This window comes from Garra rufa, chromosome 9, assembly GCF_049309525.1.
Source record: "Garra rufa chromosome 9, GarRuf1.0, whole genome shotgun sequence".
NCBI classification, from domain to species: Eukaryota; Metazoa; Chordata; class Actinopteri; order Cypriniformes; family Cyprinidae; genus Garra; species Garra rufa.
This window is the reverse complement of record NC_133369.1, coordinates 15,232,513-15,246,616: the sequence shown is the minus strand read 5'-3', so window position 1 is coordinate 15,246,616 and position 14,104 is coordinate 15,232,513. Positions and strand designations below refer to the sequence as shown.

General features: G+C 35.7%; 1 protein-coding gene across 1 annotated transcript in view; it reads left to right on the top strand.

Moving 5' to 3' along the window:
• The first annotated feature begins 1,532 nt into the window (after positions 1–1,532).
• Positions 1,533–14,104, top strand: part of LOC141343410 (t-SNARE domain-containing protein 1-like) — a 57,229-nt gene continuing 44,657 nt past the window's right edge. The window contains exon 1 of the mRNA XM_073848010.1: positions 1,533–1,601. Within this exon, the coding sequence (XP_073704111.1) occupies positions 1,535–1,601 (67 nt within the window). The 5' untranslated portion in view covers positions 1,533–1,534. The remainder of the gene's footprint in view (positions 1,602–14,104) is intronic.

Genomic DNA, 14,104 nt, shown 5'->3' with positions numbered 1-14,104 from the left:
AAAAGGCCTGTGAACAGGAGATAGACTCAGGCTTTAGAAGACACCATGTTGCTTCAGGACTGTGTAGAGGGAATTTTGACATGAAGCAGCACCAGACGAAGAGGTTTGGTTTTAACATGGTTGTCCGCCATGTTGTATGGTTTTGATATGTTATGACTGAGCATATTATGATAGCATTGTTGCAATAGCATAATTTGAGTGGCCAATAACTATACCAGTATTGCACAAATTTGATGCCAGTTTAAATTTTCCATCTATTTAATAAAAACAGCGTCTTTGAAACATTCAAAATAAAAAAATTTCAGAATTGAAAATTATTTCTTTTTTTAATCTTTTATGTATATGTTGTAATTTTTTTCGTTTCATTATCAAGTTTTAGTTTTAATTGTATTTTAGTTTTTTTTTTATAGTTTTCTATTTTCAGTTTTTTTTTGTTTTGTTATTTTAAAGTTGTCTCTAAAATTTACCAATATATCACAAAATCAATTTTAATTATCTAATCTAAAAAAGTTAAATATAAAATGTTAATATATACAAATTGATTGTTATTTATTATAATTTTTAATTACGTTTTTATTATAATATTTTGTTGTAAAAGTTTGATTGATTTTATGATAATACGGTTTTTTTATGATGTTTAATTATTATTTTTTTATTTTTATCTTTTATATATTTTTATTTTTTTTGTTTCATCATCAAGGTTTAGATTTAATTTTAGTTTTTCATAGTTTTCTATTGTAAATTTGTTTTTTGTTTTTTAAAGGTTGTCAGTAATGCCAATACATCACAAAATCAATGTTGATTATCGATTAAATAAAAACAGCATCTTTTAAACTTAAAAAAAGTAAAATATAAAATGTTAATATATGCAAATGTCAAGTTTATTATCATTTTAAATTATATTTTTATTTTAATATTTATGTTTGCTATATATATTGATATCTACAAATTTCATGGTCATATGATTCAGATTGTTTACTTTTTATTTGTATTTTCAATTAGTATTTTTATTTCATTTTACTTCAGTTTCACTCAAGTTTAAGGTTAGCTTTATTTATTCAGGGTTTTCAATGTTTATATTATATACTTTTTATTATAGTTTTAGATTTAGTGTTTTAGGGCTTAATGAAGTAAATGATATTTAAAACCAGTTTGAAGTCATGATTTATTTATTTTTATTTTTTTTTTCATGTCATGAACATGTATTTTAGCTTCATTACATTTTTTTCTTGGTTATGTTTTAAAACTAATTAAATAATGGGCAGTCTGTTAGATCTAATTATTTTATAGTATATTTATTATAACTGATCTACACCCACTTATAAGCATCAGCTTCTGTTTATGTGTGATAATGTGTAATTGCTGTTCATTAAGACCTATTTCCTTTCTATCTCTCTACTGTGTTTGTTGTTGTTTAATTTACCTAATTTAACAGAAGAACCATGAGACTGCATAAAAGCTCACTTTAGAGCACTGTGATGTTTACTTGACTCGCCTCTGAGCTGCAACCTCTGTTTTGTTTTTGCAGAGAGACATGCTGGACGTCAATCAGATTATGAAGGACTTGGCCAGCATGGTGCATGAACAAGGAGACACCATAGGTGAGATCTGCTTTGTGTGTGTGTGTGTGTGTGTGTGTGTGTGTGTGTGTGGCTCTATGTTTCCAGTTAAGAGTCTATTGACTCATCCTTGTTTGTCTGGCCTTTTATTGATAATCACTTCTCCCCCCATATCCATCCCATAATCCCCTGCTGTGCTGAGGTGAAGTTTCAGAGGAGAGAACAAGACATCACCTTCACCAGCTCAATACATGACAGACAGAGAGTTAGTCTCGACAGCGCGAGGCCTCTGGAGGAGACCTAAGATCAGAGAAGATCCTCAAAGATTCAATTTATAGTTAACAGACAGAAAAAGACAGACTGATATTAAATGGAGCAAGCATGATTCAGGAGCTGAGTCACTGGTTACATGCAGAAAGCAGGGATAATTGTGTTGTAGCTTACTTATTTGGAAAATGTTTAGCCTTAATCTTTGACATTTCATCTTGGACATGTCAGCAGTCATGACCTGTGTCAGTTAAACTGATAATGAAACCAAGCTGAATACATTTAAACTAGAAAACATTTAGTTAGTTAGTTAGTTAGTTAGTTAGTTAGTTAGTTAGTTAGTTAGTTAGTTAGTTAGTTAGTTAGTTAGTTAGTTAGTTAGTTTTATATAGTCAGTAAATTATATTTAATTTTACATTCTCATTTCTACTATTTTTACATTTAGATTATGTTCTCCATTATATAACACTCAAATTTATGGAAGCCAGTTTCCACCATTAAAAAAATAAATAAATCGGACAATTTTTCTTGCAGTTCTGAGTTTACATCTTGGAATTCAGATTTTGGTAACACTTTATAATAACGTTCAGTTGTAAGTCTTTTATAAGTGATTAGTTAATGATGAAATAATAATTTACAAAACATTCACAAATGATTATTAAGTGATATGCTAACAATTTGTGTATGTTTTGTTAATTCATTTACAAGTCATTTACAAATTAATTTTCAAGTAAATAGTTAATGATGAACTAATTATTTACAAAACATGACTATGTGTTTATAAAGTATGAATATATGATATGTTCATTTTGTTGTAAGTACTATGCTAACGATTTACCCATCTGTCGTAATTTATCTGAAAAATGGCATATCATGAAATAATCAAACAGATCCTTAGTAAATGGTTAAAAAAATACTAGTTAACCCCTTAACTGTCACCCCCATTTTTTAAGTTTATCCAAACTTAAATTGTAATTCATGAACACTTTGGATCTAACGTAGGTCTCTTTTAAGGAAAACAATCAGCAGATTACTGCAGAAGCGGAATAAAAAAAGTATTAACAAATTACAGAAGTTTAAATTTACTGTAAAGAGAACACACTGTGCAATTTGTATTATATTTTATATAAAACACATATTGTGCATAACAGGTTTTATCCTAAATTTGATATCAATTTGAAGTCTTACATCTAAATAAGTTATTCCAAATTTGAAGTTGATATGAGAAAAAAAGAGGTTTCTGTGAAAGTTTGTTTAGGGCGTTATAAAATACTAAATAACCTTATATAATTCATACACTACATGGTGCATAGTGCATTAGTGCATAAGTACATAATGAATAAGTGCAGAGTGTATAGTGCGTCATTTGGGGCGCAGCTCATGTTTGCCAAAGAAGACATCTTTACCCTCACCAGTCAGCCCTTACATTGCAGTACACACTACAAAGTATTCAAAAGCTGTTGATGAATAAATAATTAATAAATCATTTACAAATCTTTCTGCATCCCCTAATCTACAGTCATGGCCAAAAGTTTTGAGAATGACACAAATATTAGTTTTCACAAAGTTTGCTGCTAAACTGCTTTTAGATCTTTGTTTCAGTTGTTTCTGTGATGTACTGAAATATAATTACAAGCACTTCATACGTTTCAAAGGCTTTTATCGACAATTACATGACATTTATGCAAAGAGTCAGTATTTGCAGTGTTGGCCCTTCTTTTTCAGGACCTCTGCAATTCGACTGGGCATGCTCTCAATCAACTTCTGGGCCAAATCCTGACTGATAGCAACCCATTCTTTCATAATCACTTCTTGGAGTTTGTCAGAATTAGTGGGTCTTTGTTTGGCCACCCGCCTCTTGAGGATTTACCACAAGTTCTCAATGGGATTAAGATCTGAGGAGTTTCCAGGCCATGGACCCAAACTTTCAACGTTTTGGTCCCCGAGCCACTTAGTTATCACTTTTGCCTTATGGCACGGTGCTCCATCATGCTGGAAAATGCATTGTTCTTCACCAAACTGTTGTTGGATTGTTGGAAGAAGTTGCTGTTGGAGGGTGTTTTGGTACCATTCTTTATTCATGGCTGTGCTTTTGGGCAAAATTGTGAGTGAGCCCACTCCCTTGGATGAGAAGCAACCCCACACATGAATGGTCTCAGGATGCTTTACTGTTGGCATGACACAGGACTGATGGTAGCGCTCACCTTTTCTCCTCCGGACAAGCCTTTTTCCAGATGCCCCAAACAATCGGAAAGAGGCTTCATCGGAGAATATGACTTTGACCCAGTCCTCAGCAGTCCATTCACCATACTTTTTGCAGAAGATCAATCTGTCCCTGAAGTTTTTTTTTTTTTGGAGAGAAGTGCCCTTCTTGACTCCAGGCCATCTTCCAAAAGTCTTCGCCTCACTGTGCGTGAAGATGCGCTCACACCTGCCTGCTGCCATTCCTGAGCAAGCTCTGCACTGGTGGCACTCCGATCCCGCAGCTGAATCCTCTTTAGGAGATGATCCTGGCGCTTGCTGGACTTTCTTGGACGCCCTGAAGCCTTCTTAGCAAGAATTGAACCTCTTTCCTTTAAGTTCTTGATGATCCTATAAATTGTTGATTTAGGTGCAATCTTAGTAGCCACAATAACCTTGCCTGTGAAGCCATTTTTATGCAACGCAATGATGGCTGCACGCGTTTCTTTGCAGGTCACCATGGTTAACAATGGAAGAACAATGATTTCAAGCATCACCCTCCTTTTAACATGTCAAGTCTGCCATTCTAACCCAATCAGCCTGACATAATGAACTTCAGCCTTGTGCTCGTCAACATTCTCACCTGAGTTAACAAGACGGTTTCTGAAATGATCTCAGCAGGTCCTTTAATGGCAGCAATGAAATGCAGAGGAAAGTTTTTTCTCGGGATTAAGTTAATTTTTATGGCAAAGAAGGACTATGACATTCATCTGATCACTCTTCATAACATTCTGGAGTATATGCAAATTGCTATTATAAACACTTTTCCAATTTCCAATATTTATGTAATTCTCAAAACTTTTGGCCACGACTGTAAAGTGTAAACTACTCATCAGTTGTAAATGTTTTACAAACCTGCCGGTTCCAGGTTGTGTGGGCATCAGATGGGTATTCACACTGGGTGAAAGACCTTTGAATAATGAGTAAAACATTTACAACTGATGAATTGTTTACACTTTAGATTAGAGGATGCAGAAAGATTTGTGAATGATTTATTCATGATGCGATCTTCAGTGAAGGATAAACATTTAAATGATTGATATTTTAATTATTTTTAAGTGACAAATAATATATTAACTAGTAACATATTTACCACTTACTAAGGATCTGTTTGATTATTTCATGATATGCTATTTTTTAAGATAAATTACGACAGATTTGTAAATTGTTATCCTATTACTTAATAATCATTTGTGAACGTATTATCATGTTTTGTAAATTATTAGTTCATCATTATCTAATCACATGTAAATGATTTACAACTTGATCTACAAATCATATATAAAAATACTAACATATCACTTATTAATCACTTATGAATGCATAGTAAATGATTAGTTCATCATTAACTAATTATTTGTAAATAACTTGTAAATGAATTAGCAAAACATACACAAATTGTTAGCATATCACTTATTAAACATTTATGAATGTTTTGCAAATCATTATTTCATCATTAACTAACCACTTATAAATGACTTACAACTGAACATTATTATAAAGTGTTACCCTAAAAAAAACTCTAAAAAAAATCTAAATTGCGAGATACAAACTTGCATTTACAAGATTCTGACTTTATTTCTTGCAATAGAGTGTTATAATGCTAGAATTGTGAGATGTAAATTCGCAATTGTGAGAAATAAAGTCAGAATTATAATATTAAATTAAATAAAATTAAATTAAGTGAAATTATAAAGTTGCAATTCTGAGAACATATCTTTTTTCCCCTTAGAATTGTACTGTGTAACTCACAATTGCGAGTTTATAAACTCACAAATATGAGAAAAATCAGAATACAAATGTGCATTTGCGAGAAATAAAGTCAGAATTGAGAGATATATACTGTACTCACAATTCAGATTTTTTTTCTCACAGTTGTGAGTTTACATCTTGGAAGTCAGACTCGAAATTGTGAAAAATAAGGTCACGATTCTGAGAAATAGAGTCAGAATTCAGAGATATAAACTTTTTTCTGAGAATTGCGAATCACTTCTGACTTTATTTCTCGCAACTGTGTGTTATAACGCCAGAATTGTGAGATGTATACTTGCAATTGTGAGGCATAAATTTAAAATTATACAGTATTATGAAATTAGAATTGTGAAATTAAAACGTTGCAATTATGAGAACATATCAATATTTTTCCAAAAAACTTGGATTTGTGAGAAATAAAGTCAGAATTGACAGATATAAACTTGTAATTCTGACTTTTTTTCTTGCAATTGTGAGGTTACATTTTGGAATTCCGATATTTTTTATTTTATTTTATTTTTTAGAATTGCATGATATAAACTCGCAATTTTGAAAAAGTTGCAATTCTGAGAAATATAAGGCAGAATTGTGAGATATAAATTTAGAATTCTGACTTTTTTCCTCAGAATTGCTAGCATATATCTCTCAATTCTGACTTTATTTCTTGCAATTGTGTGTTATAATGCCAGAATTGTAATATGTAAACTTGCAGTTGTGAGAAATAAATTCAGAATTATATTAAGTCAGAATTTTAAGAGAAATAATTCTGAGAAGATATATCAATCTTTTTTTCTCCCTCAGAATTGTACTGTCTAACTCACAATTGCGAGTTTTTTAAAAATCAGAAAGAGAAAAATCTGAATTGTGACATAAAAATGTGCATTTGTGAGAAATAAAGTTCGAATTGAGAGACATAAACTTGCAATTCTGACTTTTTTCTCGCAATTTTGAGTTTATATCTTGGAATTCTGATTCATTTTTCCTCAGAATTGCGTGATATAAACTCAAAGTTGCGAGTTATAAAGTCAGAATTGTGAATTCAGAACTCAGAATTCAGACTTTTTGTCTTAGAATTGTGAGTTTATATCTCTCAATTTTGACTTTATTTCTCACAATTGCGTGTTATAATGCCAGAATTGTGAGATGTAAATTTGCAATTGTGAGAAATAGTCATAATTATTTTTTTAAGTCAGAATTGTGAGATGAAAGTTGCAATTCTGAGAACATATCAACCCCCCCCCCCTTAGAATTGTACTGTATAACTCACAATTGCATGTTTATATAATTGCATGAGAAATCTGAATTACAAACTTGCATTTGCAAGAAATAGTCAGAATTGAGAAATATGATAAAAAATATGATTTTTTTTCTTGCAGTTGCGAGTTTGTAAATCTTTTTTCTCAGAATTGCATGATATAAACTCAGATTTTCGCAGAATTGCGAGTTTATATCTTGCAATTGTGACATTCTAACACAGTTAAGTCAGAATTGTAAGATAAAAAGTTGCAATTCTGATATAACTCAATTGTGAGTTTATAAACTCTAACTCTACCAATACTATAAACTCGCATTTGTGAGGAAAATAAAGTTAAAATTGTGAGTTCATATCTCTCAATTCTGACTTCTCGTTGAGATTATATCCTGCAATTCTGACTTTATATCTTTAAATTCTGACTTTATTTCTTGCAATTGCGAGTTTATATCCCGCAATTCTGACCTTATATCTAGCTATTCTGACTTTATAACTCAAAATTTTGAGTTTATATCTCACAATTCTGACTTTAAAACTTGCAATTGCAAGTCTGTATCACACAGTTCTGAGAATAAAAGTCAGAATTGTCAGATGTAAACTCACAATTGCGAGAGAAAAAAAACCTCAGAATTGTACAATGTCGCATTTATCTTTTTAAATGTTGTATTCAGTGGCAAAAACGAGCTTCCATTCAAATTTCAGAATTAATTAAATATTTTAAAATATTAAAATTAACTTTTATACTAAACATTATGATGTTGTGATGCTTAAATTCACTTGAGTTTAGTTTTTAATGTTTTATTTTGAATTTATGTATGAATATTAGTATACAATAGAAATAATACAAATTGATTTTAATATTAGCCTACATCAATTATTGGCCTTTCTGTATCGGCCAGAATTGTTTTATTAGTGGAATTTTGAGGTCTGTCCCTAGAGATTTTGCATTTATTGCACATCCGTGCTCCCTTTTGTATTGTTGAACGCAGATTTCTGTGTGTGTGAGTGCGCATTAGTATTTCATTCACCTCGGTTAATGAACGGCGTGTGATTGAGAACTTCAAATATAAAAGATTTTATAGAGCTGAATATGAAATGGTTACATAAGATCAGAGACCCTTAGCCATGGCCTCTCTGTTGGATAATGCCCATTTCTGTTCTAATTGGTACCCATCTAGCACGGTGTCCTTTCGTCCAGCCATTTTAATTAATCCTGTGTGTACTGTACATTCAACAGGCCAGATAAGTAAAGATACTATTCCTTCAGGAGAGGTTAAGGATGTGCTTTGCACATTCTTCATCCTAATTTAACACTCTCACAGTCACAATACAACAGCAGCTCAAGGAAAAAGGAGAGAAAATGGAGGAGTAACACAATAAGGAAAGAGTTCACGAGAGAAAAGGGATATTGAAACTTTCCTTGTCCCCAACTTCCTTGCACGGACACTTAACATTTACACAGGGAAATGATGTCAGACACGTTGAAGGTTATCACAAGTTATGACTAGCGAAATAACCAGAATCTAGTGGGACACACAGTATACAATAAACCACCCAATAATGCCGTTCTGCCCTTTAGAAGGACACTTGAGGATGTTGGTGGACTATATTTTGTTTTGTTTTCCTCTCTGCCACTTTCGGGTCTTCTCGTTATGCTACATGCATTACGATTTTCATATTATTTAATTTATTTTGTCACCTTCTGGTTCCTCTTTCCCTGCAATCTTTATTTAAAAGATGATGCATTTGTTCTTTTCCAAAACCAAGCCTCTCTAGGCTGCATTTTTAGATATTGTAGGCGTACTCCTCATACTTTTCCACAAAATTATGCAACTTTTATGATACCTAAAATTGACCACTCTGTTCTTCCGATTAAAAGTGACATTTCACCCAAGTTTGTCATTAGACATTCCATTTTGCTATTAGAAATAATTGTGAAGTTAGTAAAATGTTGTGTACTTCACATAATAAACAGTATTATTGTCACACCCCTGGACTATTTAGTCCCATTTTCTCCCCCGCTGCTCTGTGTGTTTTGGTTCATCCCTCATTGTCTGCTCCTGTGTTTGTTAATCAGTCTGTGTATTTAGTGTGTGCATTTCCCGTCAATCCTTGTCGGTCTTTAATGTTACCATCCTGTGTTCCTGTGATTCCTGTGTTTGCCGTGTTTCCCTTTGGATTTATTAAATACATTTAGTTTTTCTACGTCGTTGTTTGTGTGCTTCGTCTGAATCGTGACAGAAAGACCGACCTAATACAGTTTTTTCTCTGCGTTTTGCCCTCGTTTTGTTTTTTGTTCTTTTGTCTCGGTCCTTTTGTTTCCGTGGTGTCATCACTATGAACCCCCTACTCCGTCCAGAATTCATCCTCCTCCAGCTGAAGCAGGGGGATCTACCGCTCGAGGGATTTACTGTCATGTTCCAGCTTGTAGCAAACACCACCAGCTACCCGGACGACGCAGAGCGGCGCCGTCCGAGGACGGCCCTCGAGCGGATTTCGCCGCGTTTGTGGAGTGGACACTGGCCAGAAACAAACCTTCGTTCCCCGCCGGTTCCATGGAAAATCTCGCCAGTTTCACTCCAGACCCAGCACCCAGCCAGCCACCCCGACTTGCGGATTACGAGCCCGAGCCCACCGCAGACGAACCCGAAGCTACCAACGCGACCAGGAGCCATCGCCCATCGGAGCGACAGAGCGAGAGATCGCCACGGAGCTGGAGGAATTTGCGTCTGACCAGGTGCGAGAGCCGGCCACAATTCCCGCGACGGTGGTAGTGTCAGCGGAGCGAGAGAGTGCTGAGAACAGCATCTGGAACTGGGAAAAATTATAATAGACAAACTCTGAAATGTCAACATGCATGGACTTCCCACCCACCCTTCCTCAGTTATCTATGTCTAATTGTCATAATACTTCAACCATGCCACCTCCGCCTCCTGTCAGCCCCCCAGCTCACCCTCAGCTCACCATCTGTGCGGTGGGGTCACCGTGGGTCTGCCAATCGCCATCAGTGTCAAGGCTGGAGGATCCCTCATCGTCGCCTCCAGTCCTGGACTCCGCCTCGGCCCTCCGACCCTGCGGCTCCACCCCAGCTCTCAGCTCCCTCGTCTCCACCGTCGCCCGTTGGTCCACCAGCTCCACTGGGCTCCATCGTCCCTCCGGCTCTGCCCTGGTCAGTCGTCACCCCACCTTCGCCTCTGGACTCTACTCCTCCAGCTGTACCTCGTCGCTGCGTCCCTCCGGCTCTGTGGACCTCCTCCCTCCCAAGGGCACAGCCTCAGTCCTCTGTCGCATCCGGCTCCGCCGCGAACCCCGGATCTCCGCCTCCACCTTGGTCGCCAGAGCCTTGGTCTCCGCCTGGGCCCTCCGGATCCTCGGTGTCGCCCAGGATCATCGGCTCTTCGTCTCCGCCTCGGGCTCTACCACCACCTGCTCCGCCTCCGTTGGTCGGCCCCGGGGAGTCGTCAGCCTTTCCTCCACCATGGCTCCTCCCTCCAGCGGCTTCTCCGTGGGGTTCCATCATGGCTGTGGTCTGGGTCCCACCTGGCTCCTCCTGCTCCAGCCCCCTCCTGTCACCTCCTTGTCTCCTCCCTCCATCATCACCTCCCTGGACTCTGTATTTTGCCCTCCTTCCGGGAGTCTGTACTCCGCCGAAACCCCCTCCTGAGACTTGAATTAGTTTGTTTTCCTTGTCTGTCGGCGCAAGGACGCACCTTCCTGGAGGGGGATGTAATGTCACACCCCTGGACTATTTAGTTGGCTTTTCCCATTTTCTCCCCCACTGCTCTGTGTGTTTTGGTTCATCCCTCATTGTCTGCACCTGTGTTTGTTAATCAGTCTGTGTATTTAGTGTGTGCATTTCCCCTCAATCCTTGTCAGTCTTTAATGTTACCATCCTGTGTTCCTGTGATTCCTGTGTTTCCCTTGTTTACCCTTTGGATTTATTAAATACATTTCGTTTTTCTATGTCGTTGTTTGTGTGCTTCGTCTGAATCGTTACAATTATAGTATATTTCTAGAGTGCTTCTTTTCAGTTCAGGTTAGTATATCATTTAGTAAAACTTGAACCATAAAAAATGATTACTTGAAATAAAATAAACATGAACTGAAATAATAATTAAAATAAAATAACTTAATATAAAAACTATATAGATATATTAATAATAAAAATATTAAAAAGTGTGTTTTTAACAAAATACTAAAACTGTAACTGAAATTAAAATGTAAATAAAAACAAAAAATATTAAAACAAAATCTAAATCAAAATATTAACAAAATAACACAGATTATGAGTTTCCACTTCAGTTGCCCATTTCACATCAAGTTTTGAAAAAGACCTATGGCAGTCACATACTGAAAGTTTTCATGGAAATAAAGCCATTCAACTCATATTTCTTTCTCTTTTTCAACACACTGTGTACATGCAAGGTCTGAATGGGGGGTTTAGGACATGTGTGCCCCTCCAACTGTCATCTTTCATATCTCAAAGATTTTATTTTTCTCTTTAAAGCCACAGCTTAAGGATGAAATGAAAGCCGCTATGCTTCATGTGGTCGTGATATGTTTCTGGAGCTATCCCCTCCTGCAGAGTCACTCTCTTAGACCATGTTTTTGATGGGTGTGAGATTGTATACACCCACATATGCACATGCAAACATTTCATAAGTGCCTATTAGAAAACAATAGCGCCGTTGCATGCAGACGTGATGTTTTCAGGAAGTCTTCCTTAGATCAGGCAGGGATGTAAGGTCAGAACAAAAGCCTGTGTGACAGATTTCTGTTTTGCTCAGAGTCCATTAGAGTTTAAAGAGCCTGAAATAGAAGTGGCTAAATTGCTCTTTGCCTTTGTACCCAGGGTGTTTATTAGGAGGTGGATGTGAATAAAGTCTCTGTGGATGGCCGTGATTGGAGGGACTGAGATAGGAGAAAGAAGGCAAGTAAACAGGTGCAGGAAGTTTGGATTGGTGCTTTTAGCACAGCCTTATGGAAAGGTGGGCTTCTGTGACAAAGCCAGAACGTGCATGTGCTATTAGCTGTCCAGTGACAAATGAGCAAAAACACTATTATATTAAAAAATGAATGGGAAAAAAAAGAAAGTGCAAAAATAAGTCACTCATTTTTCTAAAGAAACATTGTCCAACAGCGACACCAGCAGATAAAGTTACAACGGTAGTCGGTGTCTCTCTTGCCTCCCCTGAGCCCATTAAGTTTTAACAGACCCCCTAAAGCATGCGGTGGGTTTGTTGGGGGGTAATTGAGAATGAATGGGAAAAAAGTCATGTGACAGGAGGTACTGCCTCTATCACAATATGATTGGATATGACTGGTTATGATCGGCTGTGATTAGTTCATGTGATAAATTCCGCCTCTTGCGTTCGATCGTGTTCTGTTTTCGCGAATTAGCCTGAATGAACAATACAATAACATTAATGTGAAGACTAATTTTAAAAAGTAGGTAAACAGCTCACAAACTTAGAGATGACCACTTTGTTACACCAAAAGACTTAAAATGGCATAAAAACATGATCTGTGGGAGTTTTCAGTGGCCTAATCAGCTGGGTGAAATTTAAAGTTTGTGACTACATTTTACCAATCTTTGATGACTGATTCAAATTCAAATTCAAAAATAGTTCAGTTAACTATTAAAAAGAATAGCTGAACATAAGTTCACAAATCAAAAAATATTTAAATTGTTACTGCCTATTATTTTAATGAATGTAAAATGCTTAAAAACTCTAACTTGATGAGATTCATACATGGCTTTAATAAATGGAATATTAAATATAGCTGCAAGGGTTCAAGCGATTTAAAGCATTTAAGCACGTATGAACAAAGACATTATTTAGCAAACCTTTAACCACCTAAATCAATGATTTAAAAAAAAAGCATTTTTGGCAAATCCAGGTAATTTACCATACACTGTAAAAACTTTTCACCAGTTTCTACTTAACCAACTTAGCCACTTTTCACCAGTTTCTAAACTTAAGTTTAGCCGCTGCCTTAAAATTTTAAGTTAAATCAACTTAAGTAATTTTAACTTTATTTGAGTTAAACTTGTAGTTTTAAGCTCATTTAACTTAATAATTTTAAGGCAGCTGCTGAAGTTAAGTTTTTAAGTTGAATCTGGTGAAAACTTTTTACAGTGTAGAAATATTATGTTTTTAATGTTTATGACTGTTATAGCACCAGCTGTGGTACGATCTCCTTAAAACTTTGCATGCTTGTTTAGCATGTGTTCACCAGGTTTCGTGAAGTTTTGAGTTTTATTTTAGGCTTTAGAGGATTTTGGGTAAATTTGCAGGTCCCTTTTCTAAACGAGTCCGTTATTTACCCCAAGGGTAAATATAAAAAAAAAAAATTAAAAAGAAAATTATTGACCTGGGGAGTCCAGAGAATTGCAGTGTTTTTTTTTTTTTTTGTTGTTGTTGTTTTTTGTTGTTTTTTTCCCAGATTGAGTGAAAAACCTTGGACGAGTTTGCAAAAGTAGGTTTTTTACATCTTCTCAATCATTTAACAAACAGTTTGATTGACACCAGTGGTTCTAGAGGCAATGAGTGTAATAAGGAGTTGTATCATTAAATACCAATATCAATTGTATGTGCGAAAAACTGCATAATGTACAATTGTTGGCGCTCTTTAAAAAGGTGATATGAGTCAAACAGGCCCACCAAGTTTCGTCCCGATCGGCATCAGTTAATCTTGTCTAAGAGGTGCTCAAACTTCCTTGGCCAATGGTGGCCATGTGTTTTTGAGATATGCAAATATACTTATAGAGACTTGTGTTCTGACTTGTGTTCTGAGTGTGGTGATGATATCTGATTTTGTTCAGTTGTTATAGGCATTTTACTAAAAGTGGCCCTGTCCCTTTCAAACATTTCAGCATCCCTGTATGACGGTGAGTCGAAAGTTCAACTTTTTATTTTTTGATAATTGTTGATCATCACTTTCCAGAGAATCTTTCTGCACTGGTTTGGTTCCAATTGGTTCCGATTGGAGCGAAAAACCTAGGACTAGTTTGCAGAAGTAGGTTTTTCCA